General features: G+C 48.6%; 1 protein-coding gene across 5 annotated transcripts in view; it reads right to left on the bottom strand.

Moving 5' to 3' along the window:
* Nucleotides 1-33: 33 nt before the first annotated feature.
* Nucleotides 34-15,742, bottom strand: part of RUFY3 (RUN and FYVE domain containing 3) — a 30,793-nt gene continuing 15,084 nt past the window's right edge. For 3 of the 5 annotated variants that reach the window (XM_077783078.1, XM_021529561.3, XM_077783079.1), the window contains 17 exons: nt 14,341-14,514; nt 13,550-13,667; nt 12,000-12,101; nt 11,780-11,903; nt 11,514-11,575; nt 11,363-11,428; nt 11,191-11,260; nt 10,161-10,253; nt 9,654-9,734; nt 9,082-9,249; nt 8,283-8,380; nt 5,538-5,657; nt 4,358-4,460; nt 3,588-3,664; nt 2,420-2,447; nt 2,085-2,159; nt 34-1,772 (listed from right to left, as the gene is read on the bottom strand). In XM_077783078.1, coding sequence (XP_077639204.1) covers nt 1,629-1,772; nt 2,085-2,159; nt 2,420-2,447; nt 3,588-3,664; nt 4,358-4,460; nt 5,538-5,657; nt 8,283-8,380; nt 9,082-9,249; nt 9,654-9,734; nt 10,161-10,253; nt 11,191-11,260; nt 11,363-11,428; nt 11,514-11,575; nt 11,780-11,903; nt 12,000-12,101; nt 13,550-13,667; nt 14,341-14,514 — 1,703 coding nt within the window. In that variant the 3' untranslated portion in view covers nt 34-1,628. Of the gene's footprint in view, nt 1,773-2,084; nt 2,160-2,419; nt 2,448-3,587; nt 3,665-4,357; nt 4,461-5,537; nt 5,658-5,842; nt 7,937-8,282; nt 8,381-9,081; nt 9,250-9,653; nt 9,735-10,160; nt 10,254-11,190; nt 11,261-11,362; nt 11,429-11,513; nt 11,576-11,779; nt 11,904-11,999; nt 12,102-13,549; nt 13,668-14,340; nt 14,515-15,742 lie in introns of those variants that run through there. The other 2 variants (XM_021529565.3, XM_021529566.3) reach the window with 1 other exon arrangement.

The following is a 15,742-nucleotide window of genomic DNA, read 5'->3' as shown; positions in this document are numbered from 1 at the left end:
ATGGGATGGAAAGACCACTCAGGAGGCAGGATATGAATGATCAAGATTTTTTATTGTGTGGAACAAAATTAACATCAGAAAACCTGTCCCCCCCATTCCCAAGGTCCAGGTGTGAGCCCACTCTAGCATCACACAGAGTACCTGAGCACAGAGGGAGCTGGCAGCCACCACAGTGCTGTGCTCTGGAGGGGCTCAGCCACCTCCCTGCTCCATGGAGTTTAATCCTCCATTTCCAGTTTAATGCTCCCTCTGCATTGCCTGGGTTTTATTTTCTTCTCTGGGGAGGAGTCACACTGTTGGATGTGTACAATAAGTACTCAAAACTATTGACACTAAATTCCGTGTTTTCTCCATCCATCTCCTGCGTCTCACTCCTTCAGAGAACTCAGGACTTCACCTGAATTCCAGGCTTTTGGTATTTCAACTCTGTTTACAACTCCTGCCATACCTTAGGGGATACCAGCAAGGAAATGGGTCAGGAAGCTGTCATGGGGGGCAAAAGAGCAGAGAATAGAGGTTGGGTGGCTGAACATGCCAAGTCCTGAAAGGATCTAGGAGAGATGATTTCTGGTACAAAGCAGTACCAGCTGTGTCAGTACCTCAGCTCCAAGAGGTTTCTCATGTGCTTCCAGCCAATCTAGTGACTAGAAAATCCCCTCCAAGGCATTAACCACTATCCCCAAACAACATCTGTACAAGCCCCAGTGCATTTGTCATGCCAGTGCATCCCTTTTCTATAAACTACAGGACATTCTGTGGTCTCAGAGACTGCAGGAGGTGCCAGGAGGAAAAGGAGTAAACACTTCTGTGACACAAGGAAGCCACCCCCACTTTTTGGACTAGCAAAATTCCTTGAGGGACGAGTAACAAAGAATGATGAAACCTCTCTGAAGTGTTCCCACTTAGTTTTGAACCAACAAAAAGTGAAACGGCAGGTTTATTGTAACAACATTTCCATGTGTGCAAGGTGGAGAGGTGGATCCAAGAGGCCCTAAACCTCTGACAGGGACTTGGCTCAGCCCCTAAAGCACAGAGGGTAACAGAACATTCACAGCTTTGTCTGGGATGTCCCTGTGCAGGCTAAGCCCCTGGTCAGAGCCCTGAGACAGGGAAATGCAGGGAGGACGTGTTCACTGGTGGCCCACCTGCCCTGCTCACACCATCGCCTGGGGTTCCCAGGATGAGCCAGCCTGTCCAGGGCAAACGGAAAAGGGGAAATGGGATTTCAAGTGCAGCCAGGTGTGAGGAATACCAACACTCCAGTTGGGTTTCGGGGAGCCTTTGCTCAGCAGCAGCAGCACACACCCACGCCATATGCGTGAGGGTGAGAACACTCCTGACTTCCACATTTGGACAACAGCTCTGGTTTGGGCAGGGGCTCCCAGAGTCCTGAGACTGCTCAGGCACACCTTGGGGCTGCCCCATGTGACAGTCCCAATGGAATTCTCCACAGAACAGGCTGATTTAAGGGCTCAGACTGTTCTAGTAACAGGAGATTCTAAACACCAAGAAGCTGCTTCCCATCCGACCTCCAAAGCACATAGGCAAGCGTCTTCACATCCCCCTGAGCAACTCCAGAAACACCGTCAGCTACAGCCGCTGTTTGTCACCTCTGTGCCACCCGCTCCCTACCAGGGGCTGCTGGAATACTGCTGGATGAGCCGCTGGTGGCAGGGGTTGCAGACACGCTCGGGGTTGATGCTGGACGGAAGGGGCAGCTCGTGCACCGAGCAGGCTTCACAGAAGGTGCCCCCACAGTTCTTGCAGATGTTCTGGAATGCAGGAAAAGGACAAAGCAGTCAAGGAGAGGTTCAAGTCTTGGCAGATAACTCAGGGAAGGACAAACACTGAGCTAAAAAGGAAAGAAGCTGACAAGCAGGAGAAAAACGAAACGGCTGAACAGGGCAGAGCAAGGAACCATCACCCCATGAGCATTTAACAAAGTTCTGTTAAGGGCAGAGGAGCCTGCAAAGGCTCATTTCTAGGAATACATCACCAGCGGGAATCTGTGATTGCACAAGAAAAAGCAGAGGGAACTCACAGTAACCAGGTGTGGGAGATGGCAGTTCAAGCCCAGGACTTACCTTTCTTTGGCTCCGGCTGTCCTCCTCCTGGCAGAGCTGGCAGATCTCAGCATGTCCAGGCCCTGACAGCTGCTCCTAAATCCCAAGCCAAAACTGAGACATTCCACTTTACATGGCTCCTGTGGCAGAGCTCGGCAGCAACACGGGGGAACTAAACATGGTTTTCACTGGGAACAAGCTGGCAGCAGCAGAAATTCCCAGTGCACAAGACAGCACAAGGCATCCCAGTAGCTCACTGGGGGTCTGGCTGTGCTTTGCCAGGAGCATGGAGGAGAAGGAGCAGATTTTGGTCCAGCTGACTTACAGGAAAAGAGAAAAAAAGGAGAATCACCCACCTGCTCTTCCTGCGTGCTGCTGGGGGACCTACAAGGGAACAACAGTGTCACTTGGAGCTGGCCTTTCCTCACCAGAGCCTTTAAATAAAACATCTGTGCGATCAGGGAATTCCTTCATCCCATTTTTAAAATCCTCCCCAGATTTTTGATTAGCACTCCTGGTTCAATGGGAAGACCAGAAGAAAAAATTGCAAAATGCCCTCAGGAGAGCAGAAGAGAGGGAGCATGAATACAGAAAAGACTGTCGAGGTGCTAGAGCAGAACAGCTTGGCTTTAAGCACAGGCCTGCAGGTTTAATCCCTACCCCTGCTGTGAAACACAGCAATAAAGCACCACAAGGCCTGTAAACCTTCAACCTGACCCTTCACTTGCTTAAACACTCCAGGTGAAACGGGTAAAAACCATCTCAGGCCTGGAAGGTTTTCAGTATCTGACAAAGCAGATTTGAACAGCTTTATGCTATTTTAAGAGGATATTTTCCTGATTAACTCATTGATTAACTCACTGATTAACTCTCTGGGGAGTGCCTCGAGGGGACAGCAGAGCCCTGGCAGTCAGAGCACTTACAGTGGGCTGTTCCATCCTCCACCCAAAGCCTCAGCACTGAGCTGTGCCCAGGGGCTTTGAAAACACCTTTTAACTCCTAAAACTAAATACTCAAATCCTGCAGCAAGAATCCTCCTCTGCAATAATGCAGCTTGGAAACAAGTGACCTGAACCACAATTTTACACATCTTCTTAAAATCACACTTGGAAGTTCTCTTTCCCCAGCACCTTCTCTTTAGGAGGTCCTAACATCCTTCTCCTTTCCCTCACCAAAGATATTTTGGACATGAGTCCCAAAGGTCTTGCATTTGGCTTACCAAGGATTCTTGAGTCAGAAAAATTAGTTAAGAGCAGATTTAGATAGAAAAAAATTCAAAAATAAATAGGAGAGACACAGAACATTTCCCATCTGAAAGCACTGGTGGCAAACAACAGAACCTCTTCCTTCCCTTTGAGAGCTATGGAAAAGCAGCAGAGAATTCAATAAAGGGCATGAGGTTGGAAATCCTTCTTCGAAAGGGAAGTTTGACTATTCCAAACTCCCTGTTGGTACAGAAACTGGAGAAGGGAAAGCAGGACCTGAGGAAGGAGAGGCAAAGATGAGATGTGTTTCCTTCCTTACCTGTGTGGCAGGACACTGTTCTCTCTCAGCGACTGTTTCAGTTGAGCATTTTCTTCCTGGACTTTGAGCTTCCCATCCTGCCAAAAGGAAACACTCACCCATCAGCTGCATTAGAGGACAAGTCCAGTTTCACTCCTGCCACACTGGAAGGGGAGAACTGGCACTGCTAGTTTGGGATACTGCTCTGCCCCTCCTTGGCACTGAGGGTGATCTGGGTCCCAGTTTTCCCTGGGAGCAGCTCTCAGTGCTTTCTCTCTGCTGTGAGCTGAGGGGATTGTGCCTCTCAGAGGTGGGCAGGGGTCCCATGACCTCCCTCTACCAGAAACACCACAGCCACCAGTTCTTATTTGCACAGCAGAGGCTGAGAATGAAGATGGACTAAAGAGGTTTTGTAAAAGCTGACCAGAGACAAACTTTCCCATCCAGCAACAAAAAGAATCCTCTTCTCAACTGAGATGTGGGTCACAGCTGAGCCACGAGGCCTAAAGCACTTGACTGAAGTTGTGTAATACTGGTCAAAAAAGACAAAATGGTCTGCACCATTCAGGCAGACCAGAGAGAAACAAAGAACTGCAGAAGCCATCTCTGTTACTGCACAGTTCTCATTGCAGTTCAAACTGCCTGTTCAGAGTGTATAAAAAATCTTTGCAAATCTCCTCTGGTTATGGCACATGAACAACAACCATTTACTGCCTGAGAAAGCTCAGTAAAAGCAAACAAGCCAAGGGAAACTGTACCTCAAACCCGAGCCAAAACCCAAGTCACATTACCTGTCTGAGCCAATTCTTTGGGCCTTTTTTGCTTTCTTGGCTGCGCTGGTGACTGTGAGACCATCTGTCTCTTTCCCGCCTTAGCTCCAGTTCTAGGTGGCTCCTGGAATGCCAGGTGGAATTGTGAATAAAGGATGGTTTTGGGACACTTGGCATTGACAACTGATGAGCTGTTTGACCCTTTCTTCACACCCCTAAAACTGCCTCTTGGAACCCAAACTTGTCTCGCAGTGTGTTTAGCCATAATGTGTCAGGATGAAAAATTTGCAAGTCCTTCATCTAATTCTGGCACCACTTAGCATCCAACTGATGCGAAACCAGACCCATTTGCCCATGTCCTTCTAAGCTCACCCATGCACACCCAGGACCTCACACCAACTGCTGACCAAAGCCACTTTGTGCTTGTCAGAGCAGCTTTTGGAAAAAAGAAACAAAAAGCTGGGCCAGGAGGGGAAGAAAGGACAAAAACCTCTGTGCATCCAGCAATGCTCCCACAGAGTTGATCCCAGTGACCCTGCACAAGCCACAGATGGCTCAAGGCTGCAGGAGACACTCTTCTCTTTTAAGGAAAGAGATTTGTGTGTGTGCCTGACACTGCTGCAGTGATGAGGCTGCAGAGGAAGATGTGATGGCTTTTGACAAGGTCTCTGTTTGACTTTCAGCAAAACTGAGAGCAGTTTCAAGAGGGAAAAATCCATGTCAAAGTACTGTGTGTTAGATAAGACAACCAAAATCAACCACTGCCCTTGCTCCAGCACCTTCAGTGTTTGCTCCAGGCAGAGACTTGGCTGCTCAATCCCTGCCCAGGAGTAGCTGTTAATACTAGCTTTGGATTCCCAAGTATCACTGAATCACAGAAGGTTTGAATTGCCAAACACCTTACAGACTATCTTGTTCCATGCTGTGCCATGGGCAGGGACACCTTCCACTGGATCAGACTGCTCCAAGCCCTGTCCAACCTGGCCTTGACCACTTCCAGGCACAGAGCATCTGCAACTACTCTGGGCAGCCTGTGCCAGTGTCCAAGTGATGTTACCAAGGATTTCCCTCCCTGGAGTTACACCTCGTGGCATCTAACACATGACTCCCTTCTCCATCCCCTGTTACCACCACCCTGCCTGCTCTCCCCTGGACACAGCACCGACAGCCCAGAAAAGAGGTTGGAAAAGGGTCTGTTCACCGCTGCCGGGAGAGCTCTTCCACTTCCAGCTGGAGGCTGTTGATTTTGTCCCCAAACTCCTGCTTGAAGAGCCGGTTGTCCTGCAGGGCCAGCTGCCGGTCCTTCTCTGCCTGTCGCAATCTGGATTTGAGCCACATGAACTTGTGATAAAAAACAAAAGCCATGGTGGGGAGGAAGACTGAGTTTAACCAACAAATAAAAAACCCAGTGAAAAGGTAAAGCCAAAAAAAGAGAATGGTAAAAACAATGGAAAGGAAGAAAAAAAATCCAAAGCAAAGCAAAATGTAGGTGAACCAGGCAGAAACTCTCTTTTTCAATAGTTTTATTCTATCACTACAGTTTACAGCCATTAGATGAGAAACAGAAAACATCACTTTTATCCAGATTCGAAGCAAACCTCAAGTACACAGAATTTTAAGTCCAGTTGGAGTTTAATGTACGTTACATTTCAGCTTTGCACAGGCAACTGGAACTTGCAACATAGGTTGTAGCTACTCTATTGAGAATTAGTGCATGTTCCTGGTCTCTCCCGTGGATGGACACTTGGGCTTAAGCCCCAGGCATCAGTACACTGCCACATTCCCAACTCGGGGCCTGACATCAGAAGCAGCCAGATCCTTAAATCTGACTTATTTCAGCAGAGACCTCAGCATCCATCCCCTGTTCCTAGAGCAGAACTGTGCCATGGGGCAGGGGGTTCCCACCCTAACCAGCTGTTCACACACCTGGATCAAAGCTTCCACCTTTCCCTTAGGATTACTTTTTCTCCAGGAAGTTAGGATGAGTTTCTAGTCGCAGGTTACTGAGGGGTGAGTTGATAGGTTCAAGCATGCAGTTCAGGCGTGGCAGGGAGGTTCCCAGCAGGGCTGTGCTGGAAGCCCTGGGAACAAGCCCCACAGTGGCCCACGCTCACATCCATGGGCACCAGGCTGAGCCCCGTGGATTTTTTAAAACACCAAGGTGCTCCCTTCCTGGCTTTGTCACATTTGTCACTCACCGCCCCAAGGAGCACCAGCTCATAGGTCAAAGGAGAACTGGCACCAAAGAATTACTACAGGAATCTCACCAGAGCAAAAAAACCCATATTCAACACAGAGACTCCCCAAATCCAGCCTTACAAAACAAAAAGATACCTCGAGGAGCACTTAAAAACCTAAAGCCTGTGAGAGGCCAGCACAGGGATTTCATTGATCAGAGAATGTTAGTTTTTAATAGTTCAAGCTACAGTTACTTCAGATTTTGCACCAGGGTTTAAAACTGGCAATTATTTTGCCTATTAAGAGACATTTCCAAGCTTTAGCTCTTGTTCCATTAGCAAATTCCATTTGTTTTGAGCACAGCAAACTGACAAGAAAATGCAAGAAGTGTAAAAGGCAACTCTTTCCAGCCACCAACTACTTGGACAAGTAAACGGCAAGGACCAAATTTCCATTTCCACTCCCCGCTGCTGCATACTGGGTTCCTTCTCCTTTTTTAATGTGTTTTCACTTCCTTTAAACAAAGATCAGATTATTTTTATAGAACTGGTCACTTCCCTTTCTGGGAAGGGGAGAGACCTCCCAAAACACCTCTCCTCCACTTCCTTGGGTCGGGAAGGACCACAGGGTACGTCTGGAGGGATTCCTGGCAGAGGTAGAAGCACTGCAAAGAGGAGTTTTCCACTGAACTTACCACTCTATCGTGTTATTCTAAGACACCTATAGCTACTAATTCTGGACACATGAAGTTTAAAGGAATAAGGATAAATTCCCACCCTCCCCCCAAGTCCCTAAGGCAGAATCCAGGCAGGCTGGTTACGGGAGGACCGGCGTTCCCGCAGCCGGGCCAGCATCATGCCCGCTGGGCTCGGACTGGGGCTGAACCCACAGAACAGAAGAGAACGGGGAACGGCTTGGGGCACGCACACAACTACTGTCAACAACTTCCAGGGATGCATTTCTCGTCTACTTCACAAAAGGGCAACACAGAGAAGGAGCTGGCTGTCCCGAGCTGGCCGCGGTCCCGGCTGAGCCGCGCACGCGCCGAGGGCTGCGCTGCCGCACGCGGCGACGGCAGCGGCTGGGCGCAGCCACCTCCTGACGCAGTCCCGGGGTGCTCGGTGGCCAGCTCGTTGGTACTGCAACACGGTTTAAATGGCAGGGCTGGGGATTGTTATACCCGACTAGATCTCGGCAGAAAAACTCACTGATTTTAAAAACTCAGCAAATTCCAAATCAACTTTAGGTGACAATTAACATTTTAACAGTTGCTTTTAGCAATTCTCAAGTTCTTTCCTCATAAATAAGTTCTGATGTCAGAGCTGTGAGGTGGCCAGACATAAAAATGTCTAATGATGCTTCTGGATCAGTTTGTTTGCTGCACTATTTAAGGTTTTTGCCTGTTTCACCAAATCCTTTTCACTGTATAAGTAAGTCAGAATGAGGATGATGAGAAAACAGAAAAAAATAAGAGCAGCAAGAGAAAAAGAACACATGAATTAGCAGAGTAGGTATCATCTGAAACGTTTTCAAACACAAACTTGTTCTAAAGAAAACCACCCTGCCTCCAGAAACCCTAAAATGAGAGCACCCAATGGAGTGCAATGCTCTCCTCATTAACCAAGTCCCAGAGGTGCTGCTCCCACTGCTCTCCTCAGGCAGCTCTGTCCAGCAGGGCACTGGGTCTCTCCCCTGGCCCATTCTGGATCCATGGGACACTACACTGAAGGACGCACCAGTGGATCATGGTTCAAGTTTCCTGTCTTACCTTTGTTCCAGCTGTTTGATGGTGGCAGCCATCTGATTTGTTTTTTCTTCCAAGCGGCTGTTTAATTCACTCTTCTGTTTCACTCCCATGTCTGAACTCTGGGAGAAGCAGCAGTGAGGGTTTGTGTAAGGAGTAGTAAATCCCAGATAAAACCCCATAAATCATTTGGCACACTAAACAACAGGGCAAAAGGCAAAGAAGCAGGAAAAAGTGCTGGAAAAGCAAATGCCAGGTCAGTATTGCAAGGACAAATGTCTCACCGTAGAGGTGGCAGAATAATGCCACCATCCACAAAGCTTCCTGGATATGGAAAATGCATGATGCAGCACCTGCTAATACTCAATATCTTAATATAATTCAGCTGCTTTGAACAAAGGCATTGGCTCATGCAGAGCAAAAGCAACTCTTTCCTGCTGTCAAGTTGATTTTGGGATCTATTCTGAGCACTGTGTTGCTGTTTGGGAGTCTGCTTGTGTCACCACACAGGAGTTACACCAGGGGCCCTCCACACCAGACTGTGCTGGAACACAATCTCCCACAGCTCTTTTCATACCACTAAACCACCCAAGATGCTTTCTCCATCTCACACAAATCTCTGAACCGTGATGGACTTTTGTTCAGAAGAAATTGCATTTGTCTTTACCCTCCACCATGTTCCAGTGTTCTCACAGCAGGACAGGAGTGCGCTGCACAGCCTGTGACCCTTCCACACCCAGCACCTTTCCAACAGGCAGGAGGAATAAATGCACAGCAGCTCTCACTTTTGTCTGGAATTTGCTACATTTCCTTAGCTCCCTACCTGCAACTTGAACGACAGTTCATGCTTTAGAGCCCTGAGATCATCCAGCTGCTGCCTGAGTGCCACCAGCGCATCCTGCTTTTCACAGACATCCTTCTCCAGCATCTTCATGGCCAGCTCCATCTCCTGCCGCATCCCAATCTGCGCCTCCAGCTCCTTCTCCACATCCTGGAACACAAGGAGCCCTCAGCATTTCCAGGAGGTGCCCTCATGACCCAGGGGTAACCACCCTTCCCTTCTGCCCACGCAGTCCCTACCCACGAGTGTGCTGCTGCCACAACTTCAGAGTCACACATCTGACACATGCCTTAAGGAGAGTAACTCCCCAGTTTCAGTCCAGTATCACAGCCAGGTGTGCAGCATGGCTAGCAGAGAGTCAGGGAATTCTGCATGAGCCTGTCTTTGGGATGAAGGGGTCTAAGGAAAGATTTTATTTCCTAAAGCAGATGTTATTTCCTTAATACCTTCAGGTCAGGCATTTTTCTCCCTACACATGTATCAAACAAGAGCTCAGCACGTCTGTGACCCTCTGCAGCCCTGTGGGGTGACCCCCAAGCCCCCCCTGTCCTCACCAGGCGCAGCTGAGTCTCCTCCTTCAGCTGCTTCCGTGCCTCAGTCAGTGCCTGCCCGTCAGCACTTCTGTCCTTGGTGGCCTGAGGTAACAGACACAGTTCACTTGGTATTGTGTACTGCCAGCCCTCACTTGACCTCATTACTGGCTTTTCCCCAACACTTGGAATTCTGCAACAACTCAGGACAAACCAGCACAACTCCTACTTCCTGATTTGCCTGTCCCCCCCGAAGTAAGTCCCCCCTCCCTCCTGTCCCCTGACACATTGCCCAGCGAGCTGTAAGCTGTGGGAGTGCCTGGCTCCGTGCAGGCTCCCTGCTCCATCCCTATGGCCAGGCAGGATTCCCTGTGGCAGGGCCCATCTGTTCTCTCTGCACAGCGCCCACCTGCCATTCCTCTAATCCCCTGTGGGGTTTGTGTGAGACACACAAGGAAATGAACTCTGCTCCAGACAAGGCATTCAGGCTAGGCCTGCCCCAGGGCTCGGCATTCACACACACACACCAACCTTACGGCTGGACTCCAGGATGTAGGAGCTTTCTTCTTTAACCCGCTCCATCTCCTCCTGCAGTGTAATGATCCTGTTGTTGGCAACTGCAAGCTGGGAACAAAACACAACAGTAACGCACCAAAAACATGCTTCACTTGTTTTTTCCTCTCTTGACCCCAGCACATGAGGAAGATTTGGCTGGAAATGGAGGATGAGCAGCACACAGCACCCTTAGGGACAGGACACCTGGCCCAGAGGAATTTCCAGAGATGACAGCACTGCAGACTAACAGATTATTGTAAGTATATGATCAAAGGCAAAAGGAACTTCAGAAACTCCTTCTGGCTTTGTAACTCACAACTCGGGTAAGGCTCATGCACGGGAGCAGCTCAGAGACATTCCAAGCGATCAGCCACGCTATCCTGTGACAAACCCAAACAGAACTCCCAGAGCTCAGACCCAACACGTGCGTGGCTGTGACGTGTGATGTGGCTCATCACCTGCCCCCCGCCTGGCACAACGCCTGCGCTGTCACCACAGCCTCACTCTGCATATGCTGCAGGCTTCCCTTGGCAACTTCATTGCCAAATCCCAAAAACACTGCAGTCACCACTGCAGTTCACCTCCTGGTACCACACCACTGTGCAGGTAATACACCAAAAGCCACTCATTGCATCAGGTAACACCTCCTGCCACTCATCTGCCAGGGAACTGACCCCAAAATATTTTATGACACTTATGCTATCAGCAATGAGCAGCAGACCCATGTTAAAACACAGACTCCATGAGGTTACTCATGCTCAGGGTGGACATCTCACCTATAACGACCTTTTTTTTCCTTTACTTTTTGCAAATTTACATAAACATACAGTTGACTTCCTAGCTTGTGCTCAGTAGTGATGGCCAGTGAAATTCCTTGGCAGGTCAGCCATTTCAGTGCCATCATTTAACACCCCTCATTCTGTACATCTGAAACGAACCCCTCCTTCCCTGGTTAATCCTTAACTCCCAAAGGCCAAAGCATCTGGTGGTTTTCCATGACACTTACCTCCTCGGTCAGCTTGGTGTTGGATTTCTCCAAGGCATCCACCTTGGCCTGCAGGTTGTTTACTGTAGCACTGTTGAAGAGAAAAAACCCTACAGTCATTCCTTCACCTTTTAAAATCCTGTTTTGTCTTTTGTTCTACACGATAATAAAGAGCCAAGAGAACATGTGTTACCTTAGATGTCTATTGAGTTCTTCTACATAGTTCTTCTGGTCCAAAATAGCAGTTATCTGACCATCTCTGGAAAAAAGAAACAGGACAGCCTGGAACACCTGAACACACATTCCCAAGAGGGGAGCAGCAAGACAACTGTGTGTGCACCTACCCTTCGCTGCCTTTTGTGCTGTTCCCGTCTTTCAAGTACATGGAGAAATCGATAACTCCAACCTAGAGAAGGAAAATTTGCATTTTGCTTTAAAACACTTGGTTTCTAAGGCCAAGCCACTGTTGCCAGGTGTGGAAGTTTTGAGTTAGGACATCAGCACCTGCAGCACTTCAGCAAGGGTTCACTACATCAGTTAGCTATGCAAAATTAATGCATTTTTCCAGCTTAAATGAGCAGAACAAACCCATTAAGTGAACATCCAGTACCTGGGAATCCAGGTCCTCTCCCTTCATGCAGAAGTTGGCGTCGATAACATTCAGACCTACGAGAAGGCCAGCAATGATGGCACCTTCCTCCTCCATCATCAGTGCATTGGGCTCATAAAATTCACTGTGGGAAGAGATACAGAGCAGTGAGATGGGAAAGGTGATCAGAATTTTACGAGACAGCAGAAGTGAACCTAACTGAAAAGAGTCCAGCACTCACCTGAGAAGATCCTTTCTGTTAATCAAGGCTTTCATGTACTCTGAAAGTTTCTTCTGCATCAGAGCCAGGCGAAGCCAAGCTCTTCCTCTGCCCACAGGCGTCCTACAAAGGCCGGACACAAACATTTCCAGACACTCTGCAAGGCACAGTCACCAACAGCTCTAATAACCCCACCCTACCTCAAGCTTCTGCACTTCTAAGACAGAGCTGGCACTGGTGCAGAGAAACACGAGGTATGTAAGCACAAATAGGTGCAGACCGATTAAACCAACACTGTTTGTCTCTAAACTCATGATGTTTGTGTTGCCATACTGAAAAGATATCCCTGTCTTTATCCTTGTTGGATGCTGCCACACAGATCAGCTGCTTCAGCTCATCACCTTCTGAGTCACAGCCAATTCTGCCTAAGTCACAGGAATATGCACAAACCAGCACAGCTGCCCAACAGCACTCCTTGGGGTGGGACAGGCTGGATGGGAATCTGGCCAGACACTCAGAAACACCTGGCCCAGAGTTCTGTTTTCCTCAGGTGCTTTGCTCCTGAACACCCTCACAGGATGCCACGGGCTCGAGTGCCAGTCCTTCCCCTCTAACACACTGACCTCACCTGGCACAAGCAGCAGCAGCCCAAGGAAGCCATGGCCAGTACTGCCCACTCCTGCCTCACTAACAGGACCTGGCACTTCCAAAGGGTCACTCTGAACACAAGGTTTAGAAGCACACCCTAAAACTGTTCTTTACTTCCACTCATTTCCTATTACAATGCTCTGCAACAGGAACAGGTACCAGGAGCTCTGGTACAGCACTGGTCCTGTCAGCTGCTGCAGGAGCCCTGCACACACCTCCAGGAAAAGTACTTGTCTGTATGAACATGACTGAATACTAACCCAAAAGCAATTAATTGAATCCAATTTATCCACCTATCCTTTCAGCAAAAGTAACTCCATCCCTAGTCCCGATCCTCATACAAAAAGCTTCCTTACCCATTTATTCTATTCCAAGCTAAAAGCTTCTTAGTTTCTCTTACCATTAAATAGGTAAGCCTGAATGTGATGTCTTAAATTCCCACTAAACTTGTACAAGTCATATATGCTTCCTGTGGCTTTCTGCCTCCCTTCTTTAACTAAAACAATGATCTTGTCCAGCTTGGTGCCTAAGCTTTCCTCTCACAGACACTTTACCTGAAGTTATGTACAAGAAGAATTACCTACATCAGCCAGAAAACTACTTAAACTGTTATAACCTTCCTGTTCATTCCCTTCCTCTTGAGTCTGACTTCAGAAATGCTCAATAAAGGCTGTTCCCATGCCTGAGGCACAAGCAGCAAACACACTGCTGCCCATAAGCTGCCACACTCCTTACAGAGCAAGAACATATTCTCTGCTCTCCTGCTGCAGATCCTTGATGATGAGGAAGAGAGCAACGATCCATTTTTACCTGCAGAAGGTGACAGATGTATTCCTAAAGGTTCATCCTTCCTTCTCTTCTTCAGGATCCCTCTCACAATAAAACCCATATTATGTACTCGTGCAACACAGGAGTGTACTTACTTCAGCCCTGGGAGATCCTTAACACTTGCTGTAATCTCTGCAGCCTCAGGAACAAGTTTTTCTACTAATTCTAGAGGTCCCCAAAATGACTTATTTTGCCCAAGAAAAGTCTTTTTGGCTAAAAAACAAAAAGAAATAAAAATGAGCCCATTAAACCTGTGCTGATATAACACATTCTCAAACAAGTGAACAAATTAGCCAAATCCTGCCAGAATGGTTCCTCTGGGACTGCTGCTGGGCAGGCACTTGGTATCCTGGAATGTCAGGATGGTTTGGGTGGGAAGAGCCCCAAAGACCACCCTCCTCTGCTTCCCATCTCCAGCGACTACCACGCAAGGGCAGCACCTAAAGGCCAGTCCATACTTGGCCATTTGAGCTGTGACTCAGGATTTCACAGTCAAGCACGTGCTCTGCTTTAAAAGCAGCTTCAAGGCATGAGCTGCACACAGCCCAAACCATGTGTTTAGGCAGAGCTATTAAGAAAGGAGCTCAGGGGGTGCAGTTCCTCTTCCAGCAAAGGGATACATTGCTAAAGCACAAGGAAGTGCAGAAAAAGGAGTCACGAGCTTGCCAAAGGCCAGCTGAATCCCTGTTCACCCAGTTATACCCAAGACAACTGAACTGCTGTTTTCAACGCCGCAAAGCACCTGCAATGCCCCAGCTTCCCCCTCCAGCAGGTTTTGTGCCTTGCTTTGCCTGCCAGGGCACTGTGGTGACAGCAGTGACCGTGCTCAGCCTCTCCTGGGTCCCGTGCAGGCTGCAGAGCTCTGTCAGCGCCCAGCCCAGGTTACCTTTGAGGCCGTGCTTGAGGCAGTGCTCCATCACCACGAAGAACTGCTGCAGGGGCGCGTAGTCCGAGTCCAGCGTGCGGCCCAGGTTCAGCGCCGACTCGATAAGCCCCTTGATGCTCAGCTTGGCCATGTTCATCAGGTTCATGCGCTCGTTAGCCATGAGGTAATTGGGGTCTGCAACAAAGGAGGGAAACTGCTGGTGAGCAACAAAAGCTGGTTTTACTACAGTAAACATATCCCACCTTGCTCTTTTGTTTCCTCAGCTTTGAAGGCATTTTTGGGGCAGCGAGTTTCACAGGAGGCGCTCTGCAGGCCTTTCGTGGAGAAAAATCAGTATCAACTAGCAGTTTAGGGCCAAAGCCACAGTGGCACGGCAATAGACAACATATCATACTGAGGGTGCCTTAATACCTCAAATAACTACAGGAGCTCCCTATTTTCAAGAAGGACATTTGGAGCCTGGTGTTCAACCTGTGCTTTGCACCTTGGCAACGTGTCTCTGACCATCACTTGTCCCAACTCACATCCCCAGCTACAAACTGGTAATAATCCTCCAGCTGTGGTTTGTTCTGGTTTCTTCTTCCACCTAAAGATCACCTTGGATCCCCTCACACTTAATCCAGCAATATGTGCCTCTATCCCAACTTGCATCTCTCTTCCTCAAGACTATTTTTTAAGCTTAATATAATATGGAGCCAACTCCCACTTCCCTCTCTTGATTTTAACACTGCCACTGGTTTTCACCAGTGAGGAGCTGATCTTCATGGCTCTTAACAGGTCATACTAAACCCCCAAACTCACAGATGTCCTAGGATTACATTCTTCCTCTTCCACATTATAAACATCCAGACCTTTAGGCCTGCTAGTCACACCCAAGTTTTGAGCTGCTGTTCTCAGGTGCCAGCAGTTTCATCACAGTAAATCCCCCATTTATCCAGTGCTGCTGCCAACAGCCAGGGACCCTTGAACCAAGCTGCCGCCTCCACGAGTTAATTAACTACTCCTGACCAGAGACCTGACCTGAGGGTATCTCAGAGGCACCTTGTCAGCACCCACCAGCCAGAAAGAGAGCCAAGAGCCCAGCTAATACACCCAGAGCCGAGTGCATGTCACTGTGGGCTGGGAAAACCCAGCACAGGGAGACAAAGAGCTGGGCCAGCACCAGCATCCAAACCTGATAGCACAGCTCATTTGTTCAGTCCCTCCAAAGAAGCTCAGGATAGCACTTCTCTCATTCCCCTTCTTCTTCAGAGTGAAGCAGCAGCACGAGTCTCCTCCTCTAAATTTATTTCCATAGTTTAGAGAACTTCCAAGTACTCATTTAGGAGTACAGTGCTCAGAGCAGCACTGGACTGCAGAAAGACTGAACTTGGTGAGGTGTTTTTACTGCCTTTCAGGACTA

This window comes from Lonchura striata, chromosome 4 (assembly GCF_046129695.1).
Source record: "Lonchura striata isolate bLonStr1 chromosome 4, bLonStr1.mat, whole genome shotgun sequence".
In the NCBI taxonomy this organism is placed as follows: Eukaryota; Metazoa; Chordata; class Aves; order Passeriformes; family Estrildidae; genus Lonchura; species Lonchura striata.
This window is presented reverse-complemented; position numbering and strand designations above follow the sequence as displayed.